The following is a 13,779-nucleotide window of genomic DNA, read 5'->3' on the forward strand; positions in this document are numbered from 1 at the left end:
TTTACCAATTATTAGCCTTCAAATGATTAGCTTGATGAAAATACCTAAAATCCTTGTATTGCCCACATTTTAATCTTGCTATTTTATAGCCTTTATTAGTATAATTTCTGTTCTATTATACTTCCCATGGAAAAATAAATAGGCCAACAGGTAAATATTAGATTTGGAGGGAACAGATGTTTGAGATAGTATTTTAAAATGAAAGCACTATTGAAATCACAAACAGTTATTAAACTGTGCTCACTGACCAAACACGTAGAGTACCCAAAGGCAGGAAAACCACAACATTTGTAGCCCAGATTTATGCAAACCTCCTGGCCTGTATATCTAATAGTCTACTAGATCATATTTAAAATTGAACTCATCATCTTCACTCATTTCAAGCCTGCTTCTGCACACCCAGTTGCGAGGATAAAAATAAATTGTTGCCCCTGCCTATGCCCCAGGATTGTAATATGAACTACGCAAATACTAATTCCCTTCCACTGGATAACCTTCTCTAAAAAACTCTACCTTAGTTATCTCTTGTATCTCCATTGCCTAGAACAGTGAGTAGATATTCAGTATTTTTTTCCAACATTTGATTATAAACACTTTAAACATAAAAAGTTAAAAGCATTTACAGTAAAACCCATAAACTTACCACCTAGATTCTACCAGGAAGGTATTACTATGCTTGTTTTATTACCTATCTACTTACCTATCTATCTATCTAGTTAATCTTATTTTTGATGCATTTCAAAACTGTACATTGTACAATTATACGAAATACATTGTAGCTATGACTACATGTCCCCCAAATACTTCAACATTTATATCTTTAAGTAGAGTTCAGTATATGTTTACAAATGTTTAAATTTGAAATTAAATTTATGTGTAATTACTTTTTAAAATATCAAATATATACTAGTTGAGTTTTGATAAGTGCATAGACCTATGTAACCTAAACCCCTGTCAAGGTCTATTACCATCACTGCAGAAAGTCCCCTGTACCCTTTCCCACTCCAACCTGTACACTCACCCCAGAGGAGATCACTATTTGATTTTTGCCACCATAAATTAGTTTTTCCTGTTCTAGAAATTCATACCGTAGAATAAATCCATTTTTTATGAATAAACACCTGAGCTGTTTCTAATTTGGGTTATTATGAATAAAACTGCCATGAGCATTCATAGAAAAAAGTATTTTTGTAGATACATGTTTTCATTTCACTCAGGTAAATAGCTAGGAGTGGAACTTCTGAGTCATGAAATAGGTGAGTATTTGTCATAAAACAGCTGCTGGAACTTTTACTAAAGTAGTTGTTTCATTTTATATTGTCATAAACAGTGTATAAAAGTTATAGCTGCTCCATATTGTTGCTAATACTTGGTGCTGTCAGTCTTATTAGTTTTAACCATTATAGTAGTTGTCTCTTTGGGGGTTAATTTGCATTTTTTTTCTTTTTTTTTTTTGGTGACTGATTATGTTGAGCATCTTTCTGTATGCTTACTGGCTATTTATGTATCTTCTTTTCTGAAGTATCTGGTTTAATCTTTTGCCCATTTTTTATTGGGTTGTTATTATTGAGTTCTAGGAGTTCTTTATGTACCCTGGTCACTATTTCTTACCTGATATATGTCTTAGGACTATTATTTTCTCATCTGTAGCTTACCTATTTCTTTTAAACAGTATGTTTTTATGAGCAGAAATTTTTAATTTTAATGCAGTTTTTTTCTTTAATGATTATTGTTTCTATGACATATAAAAGGAATCTTTGACTGCCCCCATGACATGATGACATTCTGCATTTTCCAAAGGTGTTATAGTTCTGTTTTTTACATCTAAATCTGTGATCTATATCAAGTTATTTTTTTCTGTGTTATGAGGTATGTGTAGAATTTCATATTTTTTATATATGAATATCCAGATATTCCCCCATTGAATTGCCTTTGCAACTCTGTCAAAAATAAAATTACCAGGGGCACCTGGGTGGCTCATCAGTTGAGCATCTGACTCTTGATTTCAGCTTAGGTCATGAGCTCAGAGTCACAGGATCAAGCCCCACATCAGGCTCTGCACTCATCAGGGAGTCTGCTTGTGGATTCTTTCTCCCTCCCCCTCCACCTCTACCCTTCCCCCTGCTTTGGCTAGCTCACTCTCTCGTTCTCTCTCTCTCAAATAAATACATAAATACATAAATAAACTTTTTTAAAAAATCAAATGATCGTATAAACATGGGTTTGTCTCTGGGCGCTCTATTTGATTCCATTATCTATTTGTGGTTCCTTATCGTAGTTCCATACTCTCTTGGCTACTGCAGGTTTACAGTAATTTTTGAAGTCAGAAAATATGTTTGTCAGCTTTGTTCTTTTTCAAGATTATTGTAGATATTATAGATTAGGGGTCTACAAATTTTTTTGTAAAGGGCTAGATAGTAAATATTTTAGGCTTGTGAGTCACATGGTCTTTTTTAAGGATTTTATTTATTTATTTGACACAGAGAGAGAGAGCACAAGTAGGCAGAGCAACAGGCAGAGGGAGAAGCAGAAGCTCTGCAGGGAGCCCGATGCAGGACTCCATCACCGTGGGATCATGACCTGAACCAAAGGCAGATGCTTAACTGACTGAGCCACCCAGGCACCCTAGTCATATGGTCTTTATCACATCTACTCCGTACTGTTGTGGAAGCACAACAGCAGCCCTAAACAATATCTAAATGAATGAGTGTGCCTGCATTCCAATAAATATTATTTACAAAAATGGGCAGTGGGCTGGATTTGGTCCACAGATCATAGTGTGCCAGTTCTGGTTCTAGATTCTTTATATTTTTATATAGATTTTAAAATAAACTTGTCAGTTTTTAGAAAAAAAGCCTTCAGGGTTATGATTGGTATTGCTTTGAATCTGGAGATCATTTTGGTGATAACTAACAAACTAAGAGTTTTGAGTCTTCCAACCCATGAACCTAACCTATCTTTCTATTTATTTAAGTCTTTAATTTCTCTTAGCAGTGTTTTGTAGTATTGAAGATACAGATCTTATATATCTTTTGTTACTTTTATTCCTAAGTATTTTTATATTTTGATGGTATTATAAAATAAAATCTTAATACTATTTTTAAATTATTTGCTGCCATTTTATTGAAAAAAATCAATTCCTTTTTAAATTTAGCATTGTATCCTATAACCTTGCTAAAGTAATTCATTAGTTCCAAGTTTTGTTTTTTGGATTTCTTGGGATTTTCTATATAGAAAATCATCTTGTAAGGATAGTTTTCTTTTTTTCTTTTCCAATCTGTATATTTACTCATTTGTTTTTCTTACCTTACTACACTAGCTAATGCCTCCAATATGATCTTAAATAAGAGTGGTAAAATCCTTAGGATGAAAGTGTTCAGTATTTTGCCAGGTAGCATATTAGCTATAAGAGTGTTGGTGGGCACTTAGGTGGCTCAGTTGGTTAAGCAGCCAACTCTTGATTTTGGCTCAGATCATGTCTCCGGGTCCTGAGATCTAGCCCCATGTCAGGCTTCACATTGAGCACGGCGTCTGCTTGAGATTCTCTCCCTCTTTCTCTCTCTTTGTCCCCCTCTCCCCCGCCGCTTATGTGCCCTCTCTCTCTAAAGTAAATAAAATTAATCTTTTTTAAAGAGTATTGGTGGTGTCTTTTGGTGAATTTTGGTGTCTTAAGGTGAATTTCCCTTCCAGGTTCCCTGAGATTTTTTTTTTTTTGAATCACAAATGGGTATTGAATTTTGATAATGTCAATTATCAGTAAAAACAATTACATCATTTATCTTCTTTATTCTGTTAATACATTAATTACATTAATTTCAAATGTTAAGCCAACCTTGTACTCTGAGAATAAACTGTACTTGATCATGATTTATTACTATACACATACAGTGTATGTGTGTATGTATGTGTTTGTATGTGTATGTGTGTGTTAATAGTGTGGGTCCAATCAAGAGATAAATATCACACAGTAGTTTCTTTTTGTTGTTCATTTTTAAAATGTTAACTGCAGAATAACATATGGTGTTATATTAGTTTTAGGTTTATAATATAGAGCTTTAGCAATTCTATAAATTACTCAGTGCTCATCATCAGGGAAATACAACTCAAAACTATGAGGACATATCGCCTCATACCAGACAGAATGGCTAAAATTAACAACACAGGAGACAATCCTTGGTGAGGATGTGGAAAAAAGGGAACCCACACTTTTGGTGGGAATGCAAACTGGTGCAGCCACTCTGGAAAACAGTATGGAGGCTCCTCAAAAAATAAAAATAGATCTATTGTATGATGCAGCAATTACACTAGTAGGTATTTACCCAAAGAATACAGAAATACTCCCATTTGGGGGCAGTTGTAAATGGGACTGATTTCCTTGATTTCTCTTTCTGCTGCTTCATTATTGGTGTGTAGAAATGCAACAGACTTCTGTATGTTGATTTTAAGGGATACATGCACACCAATGTTTATAGCAACATTATTTACAACAGCCAGATTATAGAGAGCCCACATGTCCATCCATCAACTAACCCTAACTGATGAATAGATAAAGAAAGTGTAGTATGTGTATGCAATAGAATATTACTCAGCCATTAAAAAAATGAAATCTTGCCATTTGCAATGATGTAGATGGTATTAGAGAGTATTATTCTAAGTGAAACAAATAAGACATGAAAGAGAAATAGCATATGATTTCACCTCTATGTGATTTAAAGAAACAAAACAAATGATCATGGGGGGAAAAAAGAGAGGAAGACCAAGAAACAGACTCTTAATTATAAAGAACAAACTGATGATTACCAGAGGGGTGGTGGGTGGAGGGATGGGTGAAATAGGTAATTAGGATTAAGGAGTGCACTTGTTATAATGAGAATTGGGTGTTGTATGGAAGTGTTGAATCACTTTATTGTATACCTGAAGCTGATATTATACTGTATAACTAACTGTAATTTAAATAAAAACTTCTAAAGGGGACAGGGGATGTTCCTACCACTGATGCCATAGAAATTACTACCTGTGATCTGTGCTAGAATTTATATGGTCTCAGGTCTCACATTTGGGTCTTTAATCCATTTTGCATTTATTTTTGTGTATAGTGTAAGAAAGTTCTCCAGTTTCATTCTTCTGCATGTGGCTGTCTAGTTTTCTTAACACCATTTGTTGAAGAGACTGTCTTTTTTAAACTGGATGTTCTGTCCCATTTTGTCAAAGATTAGTTGACCATAGAGTTGAGGGTCCATTTCTGGGCTCTCTATTCTGTTCCACTGGTCTATGTGTCTGTTTTGGGGCCAGTACCATACTGTCTTGATGATTACAACTTTGTGATACAGCTTGAAGTCCAGAATTGTGATGCCTCCCACTTTGCTTTTCTTTTTAACATTCCTTTGGCTATTCAGGGTCTTTTCTGGTTCCATACAAATTTTAGAGGATTATTTGTTCCAGCTCTGTGAAAAAAGCTGATGGTATTTTGATAGGGATTTCATTGAATGTATAGATTGCTCTAGGTAGCAAAAACATTTTAACATTTGTTCTTCTAATCCATGAGCATGGAATGTCTTTCCATTTCTTTGTATCTTCCTCAATTTCTTTCATGAGTGTTCTATAGTTTACTGAGTACAGATCCTTTCCCCCTTTCATTAGCTTTATTCTTAGGTGTCTTACCGTTTGGGGGGCAGTTGTAAATGGGACTGATTCCTTGATTTCTCTTTCTGCTGCTTCATTATTGGTGTGTAGAAATGCAACAGATTTCTGTATGTTGATTTTATACCCTGCCACTTTGCTGAATTCCTATATCAGTTCTAGCAATTTTGGGTTGGAGTATTTTGGGTTTTCCACATAGAGTATCATGTTATCTGCAAAGAGTGAGAGTTTGACTTCCTCTTTGCTGATTCGGATGCCTTTTATTTCTTTTTGTTGTCTGATTGCTGAGGTTCAGAATTCTAGTACTGTGTTGAATAGCAGTGATGATAGTGGACATCCCTGCTGTCATCCTGACCTTAGGGGAAAAGCTCTCAGTGTTTCCCCCATTGAGAATGATGTTCACTGTGGCCTTTTCATAGATTGCTTTTATGATACTGAGGTATGTTCCCTTTATCCCTGCACTGTAAAGAGTTTTGGTCAAAAAAGGATGCTGTACTTTGTTAAATGCTTTTTTTTTTGCAACTATTGAGAGAATCATATGGTTCTTATCCTTTCTTTTATTAAGTTAGTGTATCACATTGATTGATTTGCAAATATTGGACCACCCTTGCTACCCAGGAATAAATCCCACTTGGTCATGGTGAATAATCCTTTTAGTGTACAGCTGGATCCTGTTAGCCAGTATCTTGGTGAGCATTTTTGCATACATGTTGATCAGGGATATTAGTCTGTAATTCTCCTTTTTGGTGGGGCTTTTGACTGTTTGGGGGATCAAGGTAATGCTGGCCTAATAGAAAGTCTTAGGAAGTTTTCCTTACATTTCTATTTTTGAAACAGCTTCAGAAGAATAGGTATTAATTCTTCTTTAAATGTTTGGTAAAATTCCCATGGGAAGCCATCTGACCCTGACTCTTGTTTGGTGGGAGATTTTTATTATTACTTCAGTTTCTTTACCGTTATGGGTCTGCTTATGGTTTTCTATTTCTTCCTGTTTCAGTTTGGTAGTTTATACATCTCTAGGAATACATCCATTTCTTCCCATTGCCTAATTTATTGGCATATAGTTGCTCATAATATGTTACTAACATTATTTGTATTTTTTCAGTGTTGTTTGGGACCTCTCCCCTTTCGTTCATGATTTATTAATTTATGTCCTTTCTCTTTTCTTTTTGATAAGTCTGGCGAGGGGTTTATCAATTCTTTCAAAGAACCAGCTCCTAATTTTACTGTTCTTTTGGTTTCTATATCATTATTATCTGCTCTGATTTTTATTATTTCTCTTCTCCTGCTGGGTTTAGGATTTATTTGCTGCTCTTTCTCCAGCTCTTTTAGATGTAAGGTTAGTTTGTGTATTTGAGACCTTTTTTGTTTCTTGAGAAAAACTTGTATTGCTATGTACTCCCTCTTAGGATCACTTTTGCTGCATCCCAAAGGTTTTGAACAGTTGTGTTTTCATTTTCATTTGTTTTCATGAATTTCTTTAAATTCTTTAATTTCCTGGTTGACCCATTCATTCTTCAGTAAGATGCTCTTTAGTCTCCCTGAATTTGAGTTCCTTCCAAATGTCCTCTTGTGATTGAGTTCTAGCTTCAGAGCAGAAAATATGCAGGGATTGATCCCAGTCTTTTGGTACCAGTTGAGACCAGTATGTGATCTATTCTGGAGAATGTTCCACATGCACTAGAGAAGAATGTGTATTCTGTTGCTTTAGGATGGAATGTTCTGAATGTATCTGTGAAGTCCATCTGGTCCAGTGTGTCATTCAAAGACCTTGTTTCTTTGTTGATCTTCTGCTTAGATGATCTGTCCATTGCAGTGAATGGGCTGTTAAAGTCCCCTACTATTACTGTATTATTATCAATGAGTTTCTTTAATTTTGTTATTAATTGGTTTATATAATTGGCTGCTCCCATGTTAGGGGCAGAAATAGTTCCAATTTTTAGATCTTCTTGTTGGATAGACTCTTTAATTATGATATTGTATCCTTCCTCATCTTTTACTAGTCTTTGGTTTAAGATATAATTTCTCTCTTCATATCTATTAGCATGATAAATGGCTTTCCACCCCCTTACTTTCAATCTGGAGGTATCTTTGGATCTAAAATGAGTCTTGCAGACAGCATATCAATGGGTCTTGGGCTTTTTTTAAGTAAAATCTGATACCCTAGGTCTTTTGATTGGGGCATTTAGCCCATTTACTTTCAGAATAACTATGGAAAGATATGAATTTAGTGCCATTGTATTACCTGTAAAGTCACTGTTTCTATATATTGTCTCTGTTCCTTTCTGTTATATGTTACTTTGGGACTCCCTCTTTGCTTATAGGATCCGTTTTATTATTTCTTGCAGGGCTGGTTTAGTGATCACAAATTCTTTTAGTTTCGGTTTGTCCCGGAAGCCTATTTTGAAGCTTTTTATTTTTCCTTCTATTTATCTTTCCTTCTATCGCTTTCCTTCTATTCTAGCTGGATAAAGTATTCTTGGTTGAATATTTTTCTCATTTAGCACACTGAGTATATCATGCCAATCCTTTCTGGCCTGCCAGGTCTCTGTGGATAGGTCTGCTGCCAGTCTAATGTTTCTACCCTTATAGGTTAAGGATCTCTTGTCTTGAGCTACTTTTAAGATTTTCTCTTTGTCTCTGAGATTTGCAAGTTTCACTATTACATGTCAGCTTGTTGACCTGGTTTTATTGATTTTGAAGGGGGTTCTCTGTGCCTCCTGGACTTGAATCCTCTATCTTCTGCCTCTCTCTCTCTTTCCCTCTCCTTTTGGGATCCCAATTTTTCTAATATTGTTTTGCTTTATGGTATCACTTATATCTCAGATTCTCCCCTCATGATCCAGTAGCTGTTTTTCTCTCTTTTTCTCAGCTTCTTTATTCTCCATCATTTGGTCTTCTATATCACTAATTCTCTCTTCTGCCTCATTTATCCTAGCAGTTAGAGCCTCCATTTTTTATTGCATCTCGTAATAGCCTTTTTAAAATTTTGATTTGACCAGATTTCCATTCTTTTATTTCTCCAGGGAGGGACTCTTTAGTATCTTTTATGCTTTTTTCAAGCCCAGCTAATATCTTTATAATGATTATTCTGAACTCTAGTTCTGACATCTTACTTATGTCCAGACTGATTAGATCCCTGGCAGTCAGTACTGCCTCTTGTTCTCTTTTTTGAGGTGAATTTTTCCATCTTGTCATTCTATCCAGAGAAGAATAGAGGAATGAGAGAACAAAGCACTAAAATGGTAACAATGACCCCAGAGAAACATACACACACACAAAAAAAGAAAAGCCTCCAAATGGAAAAAAAAATAATTAAAAAAAAGAGAGAATGTAATCAGAGAGGTGAATAGAACAGAGCAATACACTGGATTCTGTGTGTCTCCTGGTCTGTTTGTTAGAAAACTAGATCCCAAAATTGTAAAGAAAGAAAAACTGATGTATATACAAAAAATAAAATTAAATACAATGAAAAGATAGATTGTAACTAAAAATGAAAATTAAAAGATAAAAAAGAAAAAAAAAGAAGGAATATGTACAGGTGAACAGAACACAGCAATAAACTATATCCTGGGTGTATTTTGATCTGTTTGTTAGAAGAAACTATATCCCAAGATTGTAAAGAAAGAAAAACTTACATATATACAAAAATAACATTGAATATCCTTTCAATAATTGAAAGGATAGAAAGTAGCTGTAAAGATGAAAATTTAAAAAGACTTTAACAAAAAATAAGAAGAAGAAAATATAGAGACAATATGATTAGACAAGTGACGAGAACAGAGCCATACACTAGATTCTGGGTGTATTTTTGGTCTGTTTGTTAGAAGAAACTAATCTTAAAATTTTAAAGAAAGAAAATATTTTTTAATATTTAAGTACAATGAAAGGATAGGATGTAATTATAAAAATGAAAATTTAAAAATATTTTTTAAAAAAGATGATAAAATAAGAAATTGAAAAAGGAAAGAGAAAAAAATTAAAATTGAAAAACTAAAGAATCATGGGGGGAAAAACATGAATTCTGTATACTGTTTTCCCCTAGTGCTAGAGTTTTGTAGTTCTCTATGATCGGTAAACTGGTCTTAGCTGGATTTTCTTGCTGATCTGGGCAAGGGGCCTGTTGGGTTGATTTTTAGGTGTCTTTGCCCTGGGCAGGATTGCACCACCCTTGCCAGGGGCCAGGCTAAATAAGCGGCTCAGGATTGCTATCTGTGGCTTTTGTTCCCTGAAGGCTTTCCACACTGCTTTAGAGGATGAAAATGAAAATAGCGATCTCCCAATCTCCAGCCCCTGAGCCAAAAGCTCTGGCCCCACTCCTCAGTGCACCCTCAGGGAAAAGCAGGTAATCACTCCTCTCTCACTGGTCTCTGCACTCCTTGCTCACCCAGCCTGTGATAGAGTCTTTCTATCTCAGGCACATGACCGCCTTTCAAGTCTACAAACTGAAAACTCCTGTGGCAGGCACCCGAGGCACTCCTCCTGGGTGAGGAAGGGGGTGTCTTGCCATGGTTCTACCACTTACTGTGCCTCTATGTAGGGGACAGTCACCTGACTGCTGTGGTTCCCAGTTTATGGCAACCCTGAGCTGAGAGCTCACTCTTGGGGTCACTCTGCAGCCAGCTTCCCTGCTCTGATGCCTGGAAGCCATTGCATTCAGGCACCCTAGTCTTCCTGTGACCCTGGGGATCCTGAAACCACACTGTCCCACCTAGGATTCCACCCCACTTCACCACCTGTGTACATTTCAGGCAGGGTTGTCCCGCACTGGGGCAGACTTCTAAAAGTTCTGATTTTGCACTCCACTGCTGTATCACTTTCTGGTAGCTGGGCGATGGAGGCTCCCTCTCCCTGCAGTTTATCTTCCTGTATATCACCTTGGATTCATTTCTCCACACCACCTACCTGCAGAATGTGATCACTTCTCTATTTGTAGAGTTGTAGCTGTTCTTTTCTTACCTCTCTGGTTGAGATTGCAGGTGTTCAGAGTGATTTTACAACTGTCTAGCTGAATTCCTGGGACCAAATGAAACTAGGGTCTCCTATTCCTCTTCCATCTTGGACTATCTCTGGGATTGTTTTCTTCATTTCAATTTCTGCTGCTTCATTAATAGTGTATGGGAATGCAACAGATATTTATACATTGATTTTGTATCCTGCAACTTTACTGAATTCCTCTTTCATTTCTAGTAGTCTTTTAGTGTAGTCTTTAGGGATTTGGGGGGGGGGCGTTGTTTGGTTTTATTTTTCTTGAATTTTTTTAACATCTTATTGTATTTTTTCAGTGTTCTAAGATTCATTGTTTATGCACCACACCCAGTGCTCCTTGCAATACGTGCCCTCCACAATACCCACCACCAGGCTCACCCATCCCCCCAGCCCCCATCCTCTCCATAACTCCATTTTGTTAGAGTGCTATGTTATATAAAAGTGGTAAAAGTGGACATTCTTGTCCTATTCCTGAGCTTAGGAGAAAAGCTCTCAGTTTTTCACCATTGTGTATGATGTTAGCTGTGGGTTTTTCAAATGTGACCTTTATTATTTTGAAGTGTGTTCCTTCTAGACCTATTTTGTTGAGAGTTTTTATCATGGATGGATATTGTACTTTGTCAGACACTCTGCATCTATTGAAATGATCGTATGGTTCTTATCCTTTCTCTTATTGATGTGATGTGTCACACTGATTGATTTGCAAATATTGAACCACCACTGCATCCTAGGAATAAATCCCACTTGTGTGTAGTGAGTGATTTTTTAAATGTACTGTTGGATTTGGTTTGCTAGTGTTTAGTTGAGGATTTTTGCATCTATGTTCATCGGAGATATTGGCCAGTAGGTCCCCTTATTTGTGGTGTCTTTATCTGGCTTTGGTATCAGGGTGATATTCACCTCATAGAATGAATTCGCAAGTTTGCCTTACATTTCTATTTTTTTGAAAATTTTGAGAAGAGAGGGTATTAACTCTTTTTTCAATGTTTGGTAGAAGTCCCCTAGAAAACCACCTGCCCTGGAGTTTTGTTTGTTAGTTTTTGATTACTGACTCATTTTTTTTTTCTGCTTATCAGTCTACTCAAGTTTTCTATGTCTTTCTGTTTCAGTTTTGGTAGTCTATATGTTTCTAGGAATTTATTCATTTCTTCAACGTTATATAACTTGTATGGCATACATACAAGAGAATAGCATTCTCTTTTTTTTTTAAAGATCTTATTTATTTATTTGACAGAGATCACAAGTAGGCAGAGAGGCAGGCAGAGAGAGGGTGGGGGAAGCAGGCTCCCCACTGAGCGGAGAGCCCAATGTGGGGCTCAATCCCAGGATCCCGAGATCATGACCTGAGCTGAAGGCAGAGGCTTTAACCCACTGAGCCACCCAGGCGCCCTGAGAATAACATTCTCTTATAATTGTATTTCTGTGATATTAGTTTTTATTTCTCCTCTTTGTGATTTTATTTATTTGGATCCTCTCCCTTTTTCTGATAAGTCTAGCAAGAGGTTTATCAATTTTGTTGATCTTTTCAAAGAAAAGATCATTGATTTATTCTATTTTTTTTAAGTTTCCATATAATTTATTTCTGCTCTAATTTTTATTGTTTCCTTCCTTCTGCTGGTTTTGAGTTTTATTTGTTCCTGTATTTCTAGCTTCTTTTAGTGTAAAGTTAATTGTTTATACCCTTTGGGCTTTCAAGCTTTTAAAATTCCACGCTTTAAGTCCCGCTGGTTATATGAATTCATGAAATTGAGCCCTTCTCATTTCCAAAGCCAAATGTTATGGAGATTCATTTTCCCAGTGTGGGCTTTCAAGTGTGAAGTCTGCTTTTTGCCCTTCTGCCAGCCAGTGGCTCCCTTCCCACCACAGATGACTGTGGCCTGTTTTGCTCCCTACTGTATCTCCACCCTTCCTACCCTCTTCAGTGTGGCCTCCTCTCTATCTTTAATTATGGATGGGACACATGGGTAGTTCTGTCATTGAGTGTTTGCCTTTGCCTCAGGTCAGGATCCCTGTGTCCTGGGCTCAAGCCCCACATCGGGCTCCCTGCTCAGCGGGAAGCCTGCTCCCCCTCTCCCATCCCCCTTGTTCACGTTCCCTCTCTAGCTGTGTCTCCCTGTCAAATAATTAAATAAAATATTTAATTATGGAGTTTGTTATGCCAGTCTTCAGATCAGTTTTCTGGTTTATTTACTGGAACTGGACTAGAGTTGCTGAGCAAACAATAGGCCACCTTTCAGAGCACAAGCAGGGGAGCAGACAATCAGCAGGTGTTGTGAATATCTGAAAGAACTCTGGGTACCAGTGAAAGAAGGAAGAACTAAGAGCACATACAAGATGACAGTGAGGGATGGGAGCTTTTGCAGGATGACTATTTAGTGTGTGTCTCTATGGAAACATGTGGCTGGCTACCTGCAGATCATTTGGGAGCCCCATGTTGTGAGGGTTGTGGAAGGGTTATCACCAGGCTGAGGCTGCAAGGCCACAGAGGTACAAAATCCTGGGCCCCAAGGGGCTGACACTACCTGATACCTTCACATCTATGCAGTAGACTCCTGGCCAGGCCCGGAGAGACTAGCAAGAGAACCTCTTTCTCCTGTCCCTCTAGCGACCTCTACTGAGAAAGTTTAAGTATTGTGCTCACTCTAAAAAAACTTAAAAGGATCCTTATACATATACTATATATGGAAAGATGCTTTTGGAACTAAGAAGCAGTAAATAGGTAGCTAACACATACACAGCTGGTTTTGGCTTAGTAATATCAGGTTGAAAAGTATTTCATCTAGGTTCAAGAGGGACATTGTACTGCAATTTTTTTTTTGGTAACTTATTGAATATTTTGGTATTATACTGTCTTCATAAAACTCGGGTTTAGCAATGAATCTGTATAATATTAGTGTTATTTCCATCTTAAATGTTTGCTAGAATTTACTAGGAAACCTATCTGGGGACAGAGTTTATTTTATGGGATGGTTTTGAATATTCAGTGTTTGTTGTTGTAGATATAGAGCTAAGTAAGATTCTGTTTCCTCTTCAGTGTTTCTTGCAAGAAATTTTTACATTTTACCTAAGTTGTCAAATTTGTAGTCATAAAGTCATTCCTAACATTCTTCAATTCTTCTATTCTTCTAAAGTCTGTAGTCTCTAGTGATA

At 36.6% G+C, this 13,779-nt stretch overlaps 1 protein-coding gene across 7 annotated transcripts in view; it reads left to right on the forward strand.

Moving 5' to 3' along the window:
• The window catches only part of TMLHE (trimethyllysine hydroxylase, epsilon), a 76,124-nt gene that overhangs the window by 56,320 nt on the left and 6,025 nt on the right, over positions 1-13,779 (forward strand). The window contains exons 7-8 of one of the 7 annotated variants that reach the window (XM_059384891.1): positions 1,218-1,256; positions 2,484-3,744. The exons of 4 other annotated variants lie outside the window; for them this stretch is intronic. In XM_059384891.1, coding sequence (XP_059240874.1) covers positions 1,218-1,221 — 4 coding nt within the window. In that variant the 3' untranslated portion in view covers positions 1,222-1,256; positions 2,484-3,744. Of the gene's footprint in view, positions 1-1,217; positions 1,257-2,483; positions 3,745-13,779 lie in introns of those variants that run through there. 2 more of the 7 variants (XM_059384892.1, XM_059384889.1) reach the window with 2 other exon arrangements.

This window comes from Mustela nigripes, chromosome X (genome assembly GCF_022355385.1).
Source record: "Mustela nigripes isolate SB6536 chromosome X, MUSNIG.SB6536, whole genome shotgun sequence".
Lineage (NCBI taxonomy): Eukaryota > Metazoa > Chordata > Mammalia > Carnivora > Mustelidae > Mustela > Mustela nigripes.